Genomic DNA, 15,165 nt, shown 5'->3' with positions numbered 1-15,165 from the left:
TAAATTTATTATTTATTTTTGTGGTCACAGACTGAAACCAACCATCAGCACTTCGGAGTCTGCGCACTCAGACTACTGGCAGGCGTCAGATGATCAAGCGAGAAGCTCTTAAAAAACAACAACATCCGCTTTTGGTTTTCAAAATCAAAGTGTCTCGATGACCTCATTGTGCAATAGAAATTCAAATTAGTTTCTAGTTCACATTGAACTAGTGTGGCAATGATTACAATATTATTATCATCATCATTAGTAGTAGTGGTAGTATTGTAGTATATATAACATTATTCCATAATATAGGTAATATTTTATTGAACTATTAAGAGTATTAAAAACAAAAAACAAGAATAAGTAGAGTATGATCACATGACCAGAGCAATAAACATTTAAGAATACAGTTCATATTATAAGTTCAAGATATTTAATTATGGAGAATTTAAAAAATAAAATAAATGTGAAAATTTATTTTATACAAGATCTGGCCAAACAATAAATGTTTAGAAACATTTAATTTTCTTAATACATTTCATTACACAAAAAAGTTAGAAATGATTTATTATGGCAAAAACTAAACAGTAAAAGAAAACATATACATAAATGTATGTAAAACATCCTCACAGGACCACACCATTAACAAAGCCAATCTGAGCCATGAGCTTCCCCAAATACAAGCAGTATATTAAATGCCCGACCAGAGAGGAGAGGACATTAGACCACTGTTACAGCACGATCAGCGGGGCCTATCGTGCGGTGCCCCGCGCTTCACTCGGACTTTCTGACCACGTCATGATCCACCTAATCCCCGCGTCACCATCACCTCCGTCATTAAGAAAGCCCAGCAGAGGATGTACTTCCTGAGGCAGCTGAAGAAATTCAACCTGCCAACACGGACGATGATGCAATTCTACACTGCAATCATAGAGTCCACCCTCACCTCCTCCATCACCGTGTGGTACGCTGGAGCCACTATCAGGGACAAACAGAGACTGCAGCGTGTTGTGCGCTCTGCTGAGAAGGTGATTGGCTGCAGACTCCATCTCTGCAGGACCTGTACACCTCCAGGACACTGGGGCGTGCAGCTCGGATCTCAGCTGACCCTTCTCACCCTGGACACAGTCTGTTTGACCTGCTCCCCTCAGGCAGGAGGCTCCGGTCCATTCGCACCAGAACCTCTCGCCATAAGAACAGTTTCTTCCCCTCTGCTGTTGGACACATGAACAATAACCGTATGACTGTTCCCACCACTAACACATGACCCTACGCTGTGTTCACTGCATCATTCCATGTTTGGCACTGATCACCACCTGCACTCATGTATATATCATGTATCTATCTATCTACTTAGCACTTTTAATTCTCATTTTTATTTTCATGTCTATTTAAGCTTAATTTATAACAGTATTTATAACGGTATGTTTGCACCGAAGCACCGCAGCAATTTCCTAATGTTGTAAACCCGCTCAACATTTGGCAATAAAACCCTTTCTGATTCTGATTTCTATTAAAAACAAACACATGCAGCTGTCTGTGAGCTCAGTTTTTCCCCTCACACTTCTGCTTTGTTTCAGTGGCAGCATTTTTTTTCTTTTTGTGTCCTGACTCATGGATGTTTTTTCTTTGATTATTTTGTTGGTTTGGAAACGAATTTGTGACCATACTTGTGGATCACAGTGACACATAGTGATTAGGCATGTGATTAGCTGTGAGCTATGAGCTGTGAGTAATGCAAAGTTTATATATATATATGTAAAATCCAACAGTGTGAAGCACATAGCAGCCAGAAACTGTAATGCCACAGATCAGGGAGGCTTCATCATCACCATCTTCATCGCCGTACGATCAGAGCGTGAGACTTCACATCTGGAGCACAGGAGACATTCTGTGATAAGTCCTCCTTCTAGCTTGTCCCACAAGCAGTCGGTGAGATTTACTCACAACAAAAAGGGTTAATGACAAAATTTCCATGAAAACATATATTCATTCTTTGTAAAGTGTTTAAATTGTGTTTTCACTTGACCTTAGGAGTGTTGGAGTGTATTGTAATGTCTGTACTCAGGTGTTTCCCTCTGTGATCCATCCCCTTCAGAGCTGAGACACTAAGGACTGAACAGACTGCACAGTTTCTGTGACTGAGCCTCCAAAACACCTTCTTTGAAACCACTCATGAATGAAGGGCTTTATATTTGCAGGAGCACTACTACAGGTATTCAGTTTATTACAGGATGTGTTTGTTTCTTAGGACCAGCTCTGAGTGCACACTACCTAACATATACACCTTTCTGTTCATTACAAACCAACTACTCTGGATCATATGGCCAGTTGGCAGGAATGTTGCTGCAGGAAAACATCCCTGGAGATCACCATCATTGTCAGACTGACTGTGCCTCCTCTGTGCAGTGTCAAGTTCCTCCCTAAATGAGTGTGTAAGTTAACATTTTCATCATTTTATTCCCTTTGACAAGACAAGTATCACTGATATTTACATTTACAACTACATAAGTTCCCGTTTTCTGCTCTTCTTTTAAAGTCCTCAGCTATCCTGCTTCTGTGCTGCTTGCCACACATCAAACACTGGCCGGATGACAGGGAGGGTCCACTCTGAAGTCACTGGACATGATAAGGATCATATGGGACTTTATAGTTTCACAGAAACGTACTCTTTGATTACAGGTTTTAAATGGACATAATGACTGCCTCTCTCAGATCAACAGGCTAAAGGATTGTTTTCATTGTTAGTGCTCTGTACAATGTATGCTTATTTAATATTTCATCACAGAGCAAACCTTTATTTAAGATATTTTTATTTTGTTTTAATGTTGAATTAACTGTGGGGATTTTTTTAAGTGGGCACTCGGGATGTCATATGACCAGAAATGTGGTAACTGGAATTCAACAGTATGGAAGACAAAATCTGCTAAGAACAAAACGCACACAAAACCCCCCAAGAAAATTCAAATTCATTCCATGTAATCCAATCTAAAACATTTTAAACTGCTGAACAGCAACACAAACAGTGTTAACAGAATGATTATGATGAGTTTGTACCAAAGTTTCAGGTCACATGGCACACCTAGTGTGTCGTGTGGGGTATCAGCTAGGGCTGAACGATATATCGCATTTGCGATAATATCGCGACATGATCAAGTGCAATTTTCTAACCGCAAAGGCTGCGATTATACTCTGGACATGTCCAAATTCATGGGCTGCATCCTCCTGAGGCCGCATTTGTAGACCGATTACGTCACAGCGACGCGCCGAAGGCTGTCCAAATTACTACCATATCCCAGAATTCATACCGCGGCCCAGCCAAACTCCAGTTTCCAGCAATGGCGGCCGCTACTAAGTTTTAAAATTACTCATACTAATCTTTCTGGGTCACAAAATAAACTTTTAACATATTTTCAGGCGAGGAAGTAGTTGTGTAAACATCAAATATCTGCTCGGTTTATCAAGATATCACATATTTGCAAAAGTGCTTCGACGTTTTCAGAGGCGTCTGCTACCCACCAGCTCGACAGCTAGCCGGGAGCTTGAGGGTTACTGATGCGGCCGAGAACGGCACAACTCCTGGCACATCATTTTCAGATCACCGCGGAGTTTCGCTGCTCGGGTTAAACGTAATATATAAGTCACTTAGACAACCTAAAAATGTTATTGTTGGGCTTTTTTCAGTGTTTTGTTTGTTCGTGAGTAAATCGGTTTGGCTGAGATTAAAGTTATTAGATTAGATAAAAGAAAACTTTATTAATCCCCCGGGTGGGTTCCTCCTTGGTTTTCACACAGCTGACTAAACGTCAAACAGAAAACTTATTAAACAGAAGTATGAGACAGTCGAGAATTTACGCCAGTGTCTGGTTATATTTTAGATAGCAAGAAGCAGACGGCCGAGTTTATTAAACTCCACCGAGACAGCGGTGACGCTAATCAGAACTAGACCGTCCAATTTCACGCCTTTAAATTTTAAAGGCGTGTTTGTGTGTGTGTTTATACAATTGCTATTATGTTTGCACTTTATGTGTAATGTTACTGACTGCAGAGATCAGTAAGATGTGTGTATTTTTTATTTATTAGTTTTATTTATTTAATATTATTTTTTAATTGAATGACTGTCTAGTAGTTCACAGATGTCGAAAAACTGAGTGTGGTAAAGCCACTGATTTTTTTATGTATATTTCTGCAATCTGCACATTGTACTGACTTTCATTTTAATGTTTACACCAGGGTTCCTTGTCAGCACTTTATGCTCAGATGTTTGTAAGCTAAAAATAAACTATTGTGTATGTTCAAATATACTGTTGTGATTGAAGAAGTTAAATAAAAATGTCAGTCATCAATTCATGCATCACCTCATGTCATCATAACAGAGGTCTGTCTTCCAGGAAAGAACAGTTTAAAATTAATGTAATATAGTATTGGCCATACTATATGATGTATTGCTTGTCTTTGTTTATTAATACAGAAGACAAAGACCTTAAAAAATAATCGCATATCGCATCGCAATCGCAATATTGGGGCAAAAAAATCGCAATTAGATTATTTTCCATAATCGTTCAGCCCTAGTATCAGCTGGTAAGTATAGTTTTTTTTTCATATTTGTGTCCTTGGAGTTCAGATAGATAAAGGCTTGTGTATAATAATTAGTCATAACCACAACTCAAAGTCAGGGACTAACTAAATTTGGGTCTTTGTGTCTGAGCCCAGGTTAAAACAATGTGTAAAAAAGCCTTTAGTGGCATGGCTGAACAATGCTATTGATACTTATTTATCCATGTTCACAAAAAGGACTAATGTGTTTATTTGATTATTTGCATGTGTTAAACTGTGTCACCACCTTAGGCTTTCATTTGAGTTTACTCAAATCTCTATACAGTTCTCTTTTACCACTGTGTGGATTCTGTTTACATTAAAACATAAAGAAGAATGAGTAATAAAAAGATGTGTAGACTGATCAGAAGATTAAGGAGACCGATAGAAACAGCTGTTCAGCCATGTTCTAAGAAACCAACACAATTTAAAGGTTCAGGATTGTGGTTTTAAAAGTTGAATTTTCATGTATTTCATATGTTGCTTATTATTTTTTATTTAGTTATTTAATTTAGTTATTTTTATTTATTCTACTAGTCCTTTTCAGAAAGAAGCTGTAAAATATGACTTAAGATTTTTTTGTTATTTTCTATGACATACAAAACAAATTGATGTATGTAATACTATTAAACATGATATACACATGTGTATATGTCTGAAATTCATTTTAAGCAGCACAAGTGAGGCGCATGTCTGTGTGCCTTTGTGTGGAGCCATTGGTTGCAGTCACTATAGCAACGAGGCTCACACCTGCCTGCTTAACGAGCTCTCTCTCACTCTGCCAAGATTAAACCTAAAAATGTCTGTTGCATCTAAGCAGTTGTAGTAAGATTAACTTTTTCAATAGGTACAATAAGACAGATTTGACAGGGTTTTGCCACAGATTAATAGTTTGTCAGTAGTTAGTATATGCCAACTAAGTAGACCATTGTGATTTGCCTGTTAAATTCAAGCTTATTGTTTAATGGTGGACTTGTCTTCTGCACACAGGGTTTTCAGATCTGGGCAGTTGGAGTGAGTTGATGACTTTAAAATCATCTTTTATGACTGGATAATTAAAGCTCACAGCATTTACCTGTCTGTAGTTGATTTTGAAACAGCAAAGAACAAGCTCAGACCACTGAACCAGCTGCTGAATGAGCCTGAAACTGCTTCCATGAGTTTAGAGCAGCTCTTGGCAAGATGACACATGCAGAATATGAGAGATACTTGAATAAAATGAACACAAGGAGTACTATCATACTAAAGCGTGATCCAAAAGACTCTTGGATAAATGGCTATAATCCACATTTGCTTGAAGCCTGGAACAGTAATATCGACATAAGCTTTGTTTTAGATGCTTTTGGCGCTGCAAATTATTTAATGAAATATATATCAATAAAAGAGGGCGGGCTATCTGAGTACCTGATGACCTGTGCATATGCCCTAGACTCAAACAGCTCCAGGATTGGTTTGTTTGCACTGGATAAAACATTCTCATTAAAATCACCACAAACTATGATGGGATGACAGTCCATGATCTCTAATGAGTCTAATAGGCTTACCAGGTTTTTCAGGAATGGCCTCAGAGTGTAGTCTGGAGGTCTGTACACAACTGCAATCAGAGCACTGACTGGTGCTTCAACCTTTAAAGCCAGAAATTCAAAGTTAGGTACATTATGGATGCACCGTTTTTCATGCACTTGAATGTCACTTTTCACATAAACAGCAACTCCACCACCACTTCTGTTTGCAATCTGGGGAAAGTTTGTGTAGGATAGGTGTCTGTTGTGTTTGAACAAATTGTAATTTTACTGATAAATGATACAGCCGAAAAACAGAGACATTAAATTAGTCCAGATGAGTTGAAATGAGGGAGAGGTATATAGTTTTTGTTCTGATCATCTATTCACAAAAGATGACTCTTAAAGTCGTCAACCAACTCCACCTTCCCTGATTTAAACCATTTGTCTGCTGAAGACAATTCTACCAATGGAAAATAAGTTTGAATTTATTGGGCCAATCAAAATGCTCTATCCAATATGCCTGTAGTAACTAATGACATTATGTTTCTCTGTGGCAAATCCCTGTCAAATTTGCATCGGTGCACCTTTTGAAATACTGCTTCTAAACCCAAGGCAATGAAAATACAATTTGAACTGTGAGGGTCTTAAAAGGACTTGTTCTACACAACAATGTAACTTTATGCTCCAGCTGTCAAAAATGTGGCCACATAGGCAATTTCAAAAGTTGGGTCTTTCCTCCTGTTCCTGACAGATAATACAATCTATAGGTTAGTTGCAAAGTATTTGCTTGTTATTTCCTGAAAATGCAAGGTGAATTCTAATATTGGGGGGGGGGGGGGGGGGTTGAGCAGAAAAGTAACAGCTGCAGATGTTAGGCACAAAACATCTGCTAGATACAGTTCATGGTGACTCTTGATGACATTAATATGAGCTGGCAGTGCCTCTGTAATATGGTTAACAATGATTAAAGTTTTTAACCAGCTGACTGTTTGTCTTATGAGTAGACACCCCTCTACACACTAAGCATATCGAGATAAAAGGCTTTTGTCTCGAGCCCATCACGCACTTTGATGGTCGCGAGCAGATTCCTTCTAGAACATCAGACCGTTGGCTGTTATTTGACGTCTAAAACGTAACTGCAAAAGGTAGGTGAGTATTATTGATTTAAACGCACAGTTAAACATGTAGACCCAAATAAATAACAACTCCATAATTGATGTTATTATATTAAAAAAAAAACAAAAAAAAACCCAGCACGAACAAATAATAAGTACCTAAAACCTCCGGTTATAAAAACCGAATTCTGCAGTTAGCAGGCACTCCTTTAGCTAAGCTGTCAGTTAAGCAAAGGTGACAAAGAAATGACCATAAACATTTTTTTTAATATCTGTGAAATAAACCAATTTTACTGGTTTGTTAAAAATTAGCCGTTTTTTTCTTTTTTTTCAGTTATCGTGACATATGCAAAGACAAGAACATAAAACAGTGATGTAGCCTACAGAAGGCTATATGCCTTTTAACAGATTCTCAGCATATAAATAACAATGCGACATACTTCTTAGTTATAAAGGCTCCGTGTAACTCTGCTTACGTTAACTAAGCCATGAACACCTGTGCGACTTGAATTTCACAAGTTAGCAGCACCGTAGCAGGTACACTGACCGCTAGCCACACAGTTTATACTCTTAAATTCATATGCTCTTTGTACACTCTTGGCTAATTAACTGTGAAGTTTACATTGCAAGTTATTAACACAGAGAGCATTGAAAAACGTATAAGTCTTACCTGCATGTTCGGGTTTAAATGTTTTCCTCAGTTGCCTCGTTTCACGTTATGAGTTTTTAACACTAACATGCGTAAGATGACCGAGGGCCTACACAAACATCAAGATTATTTTTAATTCACAGGCTCAAGGGAAATATATGAAACATCAATATATAAAACATCAATATGACAAACACAAAAACACGTTTCTGTGTTTGTCATATTTGATTAAATGGACATTATGGTGTCTCATAAAACTGTGTGTGTGTGTGTGTGTGTGTGTTTGTGTGTGTGTGTAATTTCAGAATGGCTTCATCAAAGCATCATCGCAGTACCGGTGAGCCGTACACCAGGCTGCCACCCCTAACAGTCAAAGTGATTTGTCTTAAAGAAACCCCAAAAGTCACTGGCTAGCATTTCTCCGATGGAAGTGCAAGGCCCAAAGCTGTCCACAATAATATAAGTGCGGCAGTATGTGATGGGACAAATGTTTTAAGATTTGTGATATTCGAAAACTTGGCCTCCCAAATTAAAGAGGGTAAAACCTATACCATTAGGAATTTCAAAATTGGCAAATTTGGAACCACACGATCAATGTTTTCAAGTAAGGACACGGCAGTGTACATCATTGCGCCCATCCAGGTCAGTCAGCAGCTGGAGGACGAGGCAAGGCTGCTTCTGGGGCCACCCACCACCTTGATCCCACTGACCAACGTCAGCCAATCACAGATAATGCCATATTTTTCTTTCCGTGTTCAATAAATGTTGTAGTCTGATATCAGACTTGATCTCAATCTTTAATCGCACATTGCTTCTACTCTAATTTCTAAGGGAAGGGCAATCTGATTTTTTTTTTCCATAAATCTTCCCATAATTTAAATCAGCATTAATAGAAAGCCTTGCAAGCAAAAGTGAAAACGGTTCAGCACCTTCATTTGCAGCAGGTTCAGTGGCCGGACTTTACGATGCTGAAAACAAGCGGGTATTGGTTGCTTTAAATGCTCCTGCTGTGGAGTCTAATCATTGCTGTTTGGCTAACAGTTGGACTCCAAATGGGCCTGTGGGTGACTATATTCATGATTGGTCTGCATACCATACTTAACATGATGCTGTGCTGCCCTGTTATGTGGCAAACAAAAATGTGTTGTAAACTTTGCTGTAGATTCATCGTAATAAACACTCTTTTTGCAGTTTTGTGTAATCGGCGGAATCCTAATTGGCATTTAATCTAACAATAAATTGGTCAGATAAACCATGTTTTAAGAAACTGTGCAAAAACTATTTATGTACTTTTGGAATGATTTTAATTAAGTAATTTATTTTTTGTCCAGTCATGCATCCCATCTTATGAATGGTCTTTTTCCAGATTTTAGATGGTATCCATGGTCTGCACCATCATGACCTCACAAAATGTCTTTTTTGGCCATAACTCAAGAATTCATCAGAAATTTATGATGAAATTTCACATAAATGTTTTATTGGATGGAATGAAACGTTGCATTCTGACCGAAGCATTTAAGCACAAGATTATGATTTTATTTATACCAATTAACTGACAGCATAGTGTTAAACAAGGAGTCCTCCTAGCTGCTTGTTTTTATCTATGATGTTCCTAAAGACTGATAAGTAAATATCATGGCGTATGATGGATGTGGATATTTGCTGTTTGCTGGTTTGCTTTGGTTTTGGTCACACAAACCAAGCTAAGGTCCGGCTCCTCTTGGCTGCAGGAGAGAGTTCAGTAACGCGGTCGCACTGCTCAGTGCCCTCACAGTTCGAAGACGAGCCGTCACCGGTTTCCAGCCTGCGTTTGGCCCGTCGTTCTGTGGGGGGCGTGCTGCTTGCAGAGCTCTGGGGAGACTGGCTCAGCACCCGATGGGCCGGAGAGCCAGCCTGTTCGGAAGTTCTGCTGCTTGGGGACAACCACTGTTTGATAGTGGGCGGAGTTCTGTGCCGAACAGCTGCAGTTTTAGAGTCCTGTGAGCGGTTGGGTGTAGTGGTGCTGGAAGAAAGGGGCAGGGCGGCTCCACTGGGAGCACAGGCTGCAGGCTGAGGTGAGGCTATGCCACCAAGGCTCACTCTCCTCTGGGGCTTGGCAGGGGTTGTCTCAGCTGGAATGGAAGGCCCTTAACAGCAGAATAAAGTAGTGTGAGTCCAGATGTGATCATGTTTTGTATTTAACTGCAGGACAGCAGTGATTTATGATGAAGCACAAATTCACATGCACATACTGTAAGTGAAACCTCTACGCTTTTATGACTATATGCTAGTTATTCACAAGAATACATTGTAGGTGAAGCACTTACTTGGGAGAATCTTAGGACGTGCATGGCCTACTAGGTTAGCCTCTCCTAATGAGGACTGCACTTCATCATTTTCTCGGTGAAGTCGCCAGATGCGCACGGTGTGGTCATCGGAACAGGAAGCAATCTGCCAACAGAGCAGAGGGCTTTATACAGAAGCTCATTAAATCGAATAAAGTCAGAGCGCCCCGCATCTTCCAGCAAAGTGCAGCTGGTTCAGGTGCTTCTCGGCTCATTAAAACTCCTCCAATTCACAGCAGTGTTCATACTTGTATAACCACTCACGTCTTACCTTAGTGAAATCTGTCGGACACCATGCAACAGACGTCACTTCCTCACTATGACCTTGAAGCGTCATGGGAGGAAGTTCAGGATTGGAGATCTGAAATGTAACAAAAAAATGTTCAAAAACCTTAAATTCGCAGTTCCTCAACACCAGAAAACCCCCAGAGTGAAAATAAAGCAATTTTTATTACGTCAGGTAAAATATAACCGAGAACGCACCTTCCAAATGTACGTGTGGTTGTCACTCGAGCCGCTGGCCAAAAACTGGTCATCTGGGCTAACGCTGGACTTTACATAAAACGAGGAGTTCTGGTGACCGCTGAAAACTGCCACTGTGGATGAAACATAATTCTTAAAAATGACAAAATATTCACAAAGATCAGAGAACAAACAAGTCTAAGGACAATCAAATAAAAGGATAAAATGTACAGTACTGTGTATATAACAATAAAAAGAGAAATGCTGAACTTTCCTCTAGTTTCTGTACATTTAGTAACACTTTCCTCTTTCGTTTCCATTAAAAAACTGTCATGATGCATTTTGAAATGGTTTCCTGTATTGCAACCTGTCAAACAGCACCTAACCCACTGCTATTCAGAACTTCAGATCAGACTTTAACACGTAACAGTAGAAAACAAAGCATCTATGGCTTTTATTTGCATCAAGAGGCTTCTGCTGCTGGATGCTTTGCTCCCATAACAAAGCGCATTAGCGCCATCTAGTGATGAATGGGTGACTGGAAAAAAAGACCTATTCTACTCTAGTGCACATACACGCACTGTTGAGCCAGAGCGAGGAGCTTCTTTACCTGGTGTCGTTTTTATTCCGCAGACACTGAACATATAGATGCTGTCGTCTGTGCAGTTACACATCACGTTGGCTCTCGCGGAGTCCAGAGCGAGTCCGGAATATCCTGCAGCACGTCAAAAAGACAGCTGGGTTATTTGTGTGTTATTTGCACATTTCAGGTAAAGGTGATGCTTGGCATGTTAGGGAACTAACCCAGTCGCGTCCGAGTGCAAGAACCTGGATACGGAAATGTCTGCAGGGGTACAGGATCATGACGGTGTGCAGTGTAGTTCTTCCTCAAATCCCACATCTTGATTACTCTGATAAAGGGAATTGAAGGAGACAGAAAATGATCGAGAATGTCTGGTAACGGCTCTTATAAATGTGAAAAAGGTGACAAGAAGCCTTTCTTTTCTTACCCGTCAACAGCTCCCGAAGAGATGAGGGTGTGCTGATCCCTGAACAAAACCACTGTAACGCTCTGCTGGGAGTCCTGCAAATAAGATGGAGTAGCTAAAGATTAGATTTCCATTTGCAGCATCGCTCTTTTCATTCCATTAAACGGCTGATTGTCGAGAAAACTCACCACGCTCGGAGCCATGCCGCGCATGCCGCCCCGTCTCTTCTTCGTTTTAGAGGGAGGGTTGGTCTCTGCTTTGTTGTGAGCTCCGCTGATCTGGTTCACCTGTCTGTAGAAACCATCTGAGGGAAAGACATAAGTTTGATTATTGTTGTGGCATTTTTCATAAATTCAACTAAAGAAACAGGAAAAAATAAGTGTTTTTGCAACAGGCTGCTAGTAACAAAGTGGCTAAAGATATGATTTAAAATTTATTGCTAAATTGTCTATTACTGTTCCGATCAATACCTTTTTTGCTGCACCTCATGTCCCAGATCATAATATTTCCATCTCTGGCTCCAGTAGAAAACACAGCTGCGTGACAAAAGAAAATGTATTAATCACATGATACAACAATATATCATCAATGCACAGCCAACACAATGTTAGCTCAGTAAAAGGTATACCTTTCTCCTCTGGTGCGAATGCAACAGACTTAAGACTGCAGAGGTGGCCCTTGAAGCTGCCTAACAACTCTCCAGACTTCACATCCCAGAGCCTGGCCATCTGGTCACCCGCAGCAGTTACCTGAAGAGATCACAGATGACCAAAGAATAATAAGAAAAGGCTTCAGAGTTTTTAATGGGTTCCAACAAAATAAAGAACAACAAAAAAACCCAAAAATTAGTAATCCCAGGTAAGGCAGATGCAATTACATGAGTCATGCATTTGAGGGTGACGCAAAAACATCTGACTTTCTGCAATTCTCTGACTAAACAGAATGAATTTGCACTTACTAACTGAGGCTCCCCTGGCATCCAGGCGATATCAAAGACAGCATTCTCATGAGCCAGCCATGCTGCAAGGTTAACACACTTTTAGCCACCAACATTTCAAAATACGTGGCATGACAATTATGAACACAAGTCACAAGAATACCTTTAAGAAGTGGATATTCACGGCTCTCTGTGTTGTAGAGCCTAACAATGCCTTCTTCATTAGCTGCTGCGAGGATGTTCTGCAGGTCCCTGGCTGAAAACAAACAGGAGAAAAGAGACACTGCAGTTAGACAGATTAATGACAACAGGGCCTTGCTCTCTCTGCACTTACAACGATAAGCACAAATGAATTACCAGAGGAGAAAGCTAATCCAAACGGTGGCACAGAGTCGCCAAGGTTCCCATAGGAGATATGTTCATCATGTCGGACGCATCGGTAGCCTTCAAGCAGGGAACTCAGAGGGTACCTGGACCGGGGATCTGCAGGGAGAGCTGAAGAGAATGATGCATGGTCAGAGGAAGGACATCAATGAGACACAGCAGTAAAACTAACAGAAAAAGCATTGCAGATTTAAGAGGACAATCATCAGACCACTTTGAGCTGATATGAAGGCAACTGTAACTCAAATAATCACTTGTTACAATTAAGATATGCAGAAGAGCATCTCTGAGCATGCAACACATTGAACCTTGGAGTCATTGCAGCAGAAGACCACACCAGCTGCCGCTCCTGTAGGCCAAGAACAGGATCCTGGGGCTGCTATTCACACGGGATCATTTGTACTTGTGAACCGATCACGTCACGAAAGTCCAAACTAACGGTCCAGAGATTTGACTCATTGTCATTTTTAAAGCCTTCTTAGTAACAAACAAATCACCCCTGGCCTGCTATACTATACCAAAATAAGTAATAGACACCATTAAAAATAAAATAAATGAATAAACAAATAGAAGATTTGCTGGGTTTCATTATAAATGAATCAATGGGCAATTCCTATTTTATTTAACAGGAAAAAAATAGTATGTATTCTTTGAATTACCAGAAGATTTTGAGTTTTTCTTCTTTTGGGACCATTTACTATAATCACCTGTACCACTGATTTCCTTTCCGATCCGATACCAAGTAAAATTCAGGGTGGTATCGGCGATGCTGATCCGATACTCTGTACAAAACTTAAGGTTTCATTGCATTACATAATACAATATATAATTGTATTATGTAATTGTAATAGTAACATAACCATATTGCTTCATAATGATTAGAGGACATCAGACAACTTGTTTGTTTTGCTTAATAATGCAGAATAATCATATAGAAATAAAAAATAAAAAAAAACTGACATTGTGCGCTATTTGAGCATGTTGCCTGCCTGCAGCACTAAAGGACTCTGCGAGAGACGTCTGTCTCGCCCTAGCAGCACCTGTCCCTGTCCTCCTCTTCAGTTCGCCTCAACATAAGCTTATCATATTCTGTGATGTGATTTACTCAGAGGTGTTTGACGAGGTCAGTGGTGTTGCCACAACAACGTGTCCACACAGGACTCTGTTTGCGCTCAGCCATTGTTGTGAGTGTGCACGCCAGGGGCTGCGACACATTTATACAGCCGTATTCCGCATATGGCTATGAAAGGCGTAAGAGGAAGTAGTTCCTTCCAAATTAGACGATCCGAATTGTATAGTTTCTTTCCACTGCGTTCATTTTAATGGAAAAACTACAAATTTACCCCAGAGTTCTAAAATATCGATATTATAATATGAGAATCGATTCTAGAACATAAATTGCTGGTATCGGAAGAATCGATATTTCAGTATCGATCCGCACACCACTAATTGTTGGTGTGCCACCAGTTAAGAGTCTGAACAGCCCGACAAAGACATTCACGAAGAAAGTAGAATTAAACGTTAAAGTCCACACTGAAGGCAAAAGAAAAGCAAGTGCAAATGATACTCTAGGAGCCCTCTTGGCAGCATGACTCCTCGAAACATAAAGCAGATATGTTAGACTGCATTATCTTCCATGTTAGACTAGCTAAAGCCCAGCCATGGCCGTGCAAATAACCCATCCCTGTCTCACCATTCTGCCTCCGTCTGCCCACTCCTCTGTCCACCACTGAGCGGAAAAGCATCCCTGCACTGCAGCACAACTCGATCCAAAGGCTTTTGTATAAAAACGTAACGTTTTTCTCGATGTCAAGCTTCTGCCGGTCCGCTTTCTGTGCCGAAGCTGGGGTACTATTTCCCACGAAGAGATCGTCCGAGCAGAAGGACTGAATTCCCCGCTAAACTTGCGTTACGCGCAACCATTGGTGGAAACGGCGACTTCCTGGGCAGGAGCGCTTCTGCTTCCGCTTTCTTTGTAAACTTTCCCACCATAACTGGAGAAGGAGACGCCCCTTCAGCATAAATAAATATTTTTAAAACGATTAAACTAATAACTAGTCCCTCTTTGCATAGCATGTTTATCCTGTTAGACAGTTGTTAGTTTAGTAAATACACTTTGGTGTATACAACCACTGCCAAACTGCATTTAGTGGTGCAAGTATAATTGGAAGTTGTGTGACAACACACAATTTCAGGTTGTGCGCAGTGTTGAACTAGAA

The 15,165-nt window shown here is 40.2% G+C and overlaps 1 protein-coding gene and 1 long non-coding RNA gene across 2 annotated transcripts; one reads left to right on the top strand and one right to left on the bottom strand.

Annotated features, from left to right (window-relative positions):
- Positions 1-1,595: 1,595 nt before the first annotated feature.
- Positions 1,596-2,608, top strand: LOC146558058 (uncharacterized). The gene is made up of 3 exons (XR_014888710.1): positions 1,596-2,200; positions 2,317-2,420; positions 2,525-2,608. It is a non-coding gene; the product is annotated as an uncharacterized LOC146558058 (long non-coding RNA).
- A 6,704-nt stretch (positions 2,609-9,312) lies between these two features.
- Positions 9,313-14,824, bottom strand: LOC146558057 (denticleless protein homolog). Its single transcript, XM_085246767.1, has 14 exons — positions 14,640-14,824; positions 12,920-13,057; positions 12,726-12,818; positions 12,584-12,645; positions 12,254-12,374; positions 12,096-12,161; positions 11,814-11,929; positions 11,647-11,720; positions 11,441-11,547; positions 11,247-11,351; positions 10,658-10,770; positions 10,446-10,535; positions 10,157-10,280; positions 9,313-9,976 (listed from the first exon to the last, which is right to left on the bottom strand). Exons 1-14 carry the CDS (start codon positions 14,689-14,691, stop codon positions 9,540-9,542), a joined length of 1,698 nt encoding a protein of 565 aa, XP_085102893.1. The 5' UTR covers positions 14,692-14,824; the 3' UTR covers positions 9,313-9,539.
- Positions 14,825-15,165: the final 341 nt, after the last annotated feature.

This window comes from Mchenga conophoros, linkage group LG15 (genome assembly GCF_057382185.1).
Source record: "Mchenga conophoros isolate Kocher_MC1m ecotype Shallow Benthic linkage group LG15, M_conophoros_male_GT1.1, whole genome shotgun sequence".
Lineage (NCBI taxonomy): Eukaryota > Metazoa > Chordata > Actinopteri > Cichliformes > Cichlidae > Mchenga > Mchenga conophoros.
The sequence above is the reverse complement of the archived record's forward strand: the minus strand, read 5'-3'. Positions and strand labels throughout refer to the sequence as shown.

Excerpts from the sequence above, each read along its gene's own strand:
- LOC146558057 (XM_085246767.1), bottom strand. The coding sequence starts at position 14,691 with ATGCTTTTCCGCTCAGTGGTGGACAGAGGAGTGGGCAGACGGAGGCAG. Across the intron at positions 12,162-12,253 it reads ATTCGCACCAGAGGAGAAAG|CTGTGTTTTCTACTGGAGCC; the intron begins GTATACCTTTTA and ends TTTGTCACGCAG. Across the intron at positions 11,352-11,440 it reads TTGCACTCGGACGCGACTGG|GATATTCCGGACTCGCTCTG; the intron begins GTTAGTTCCCTA and ends GACGTGCTGCAG.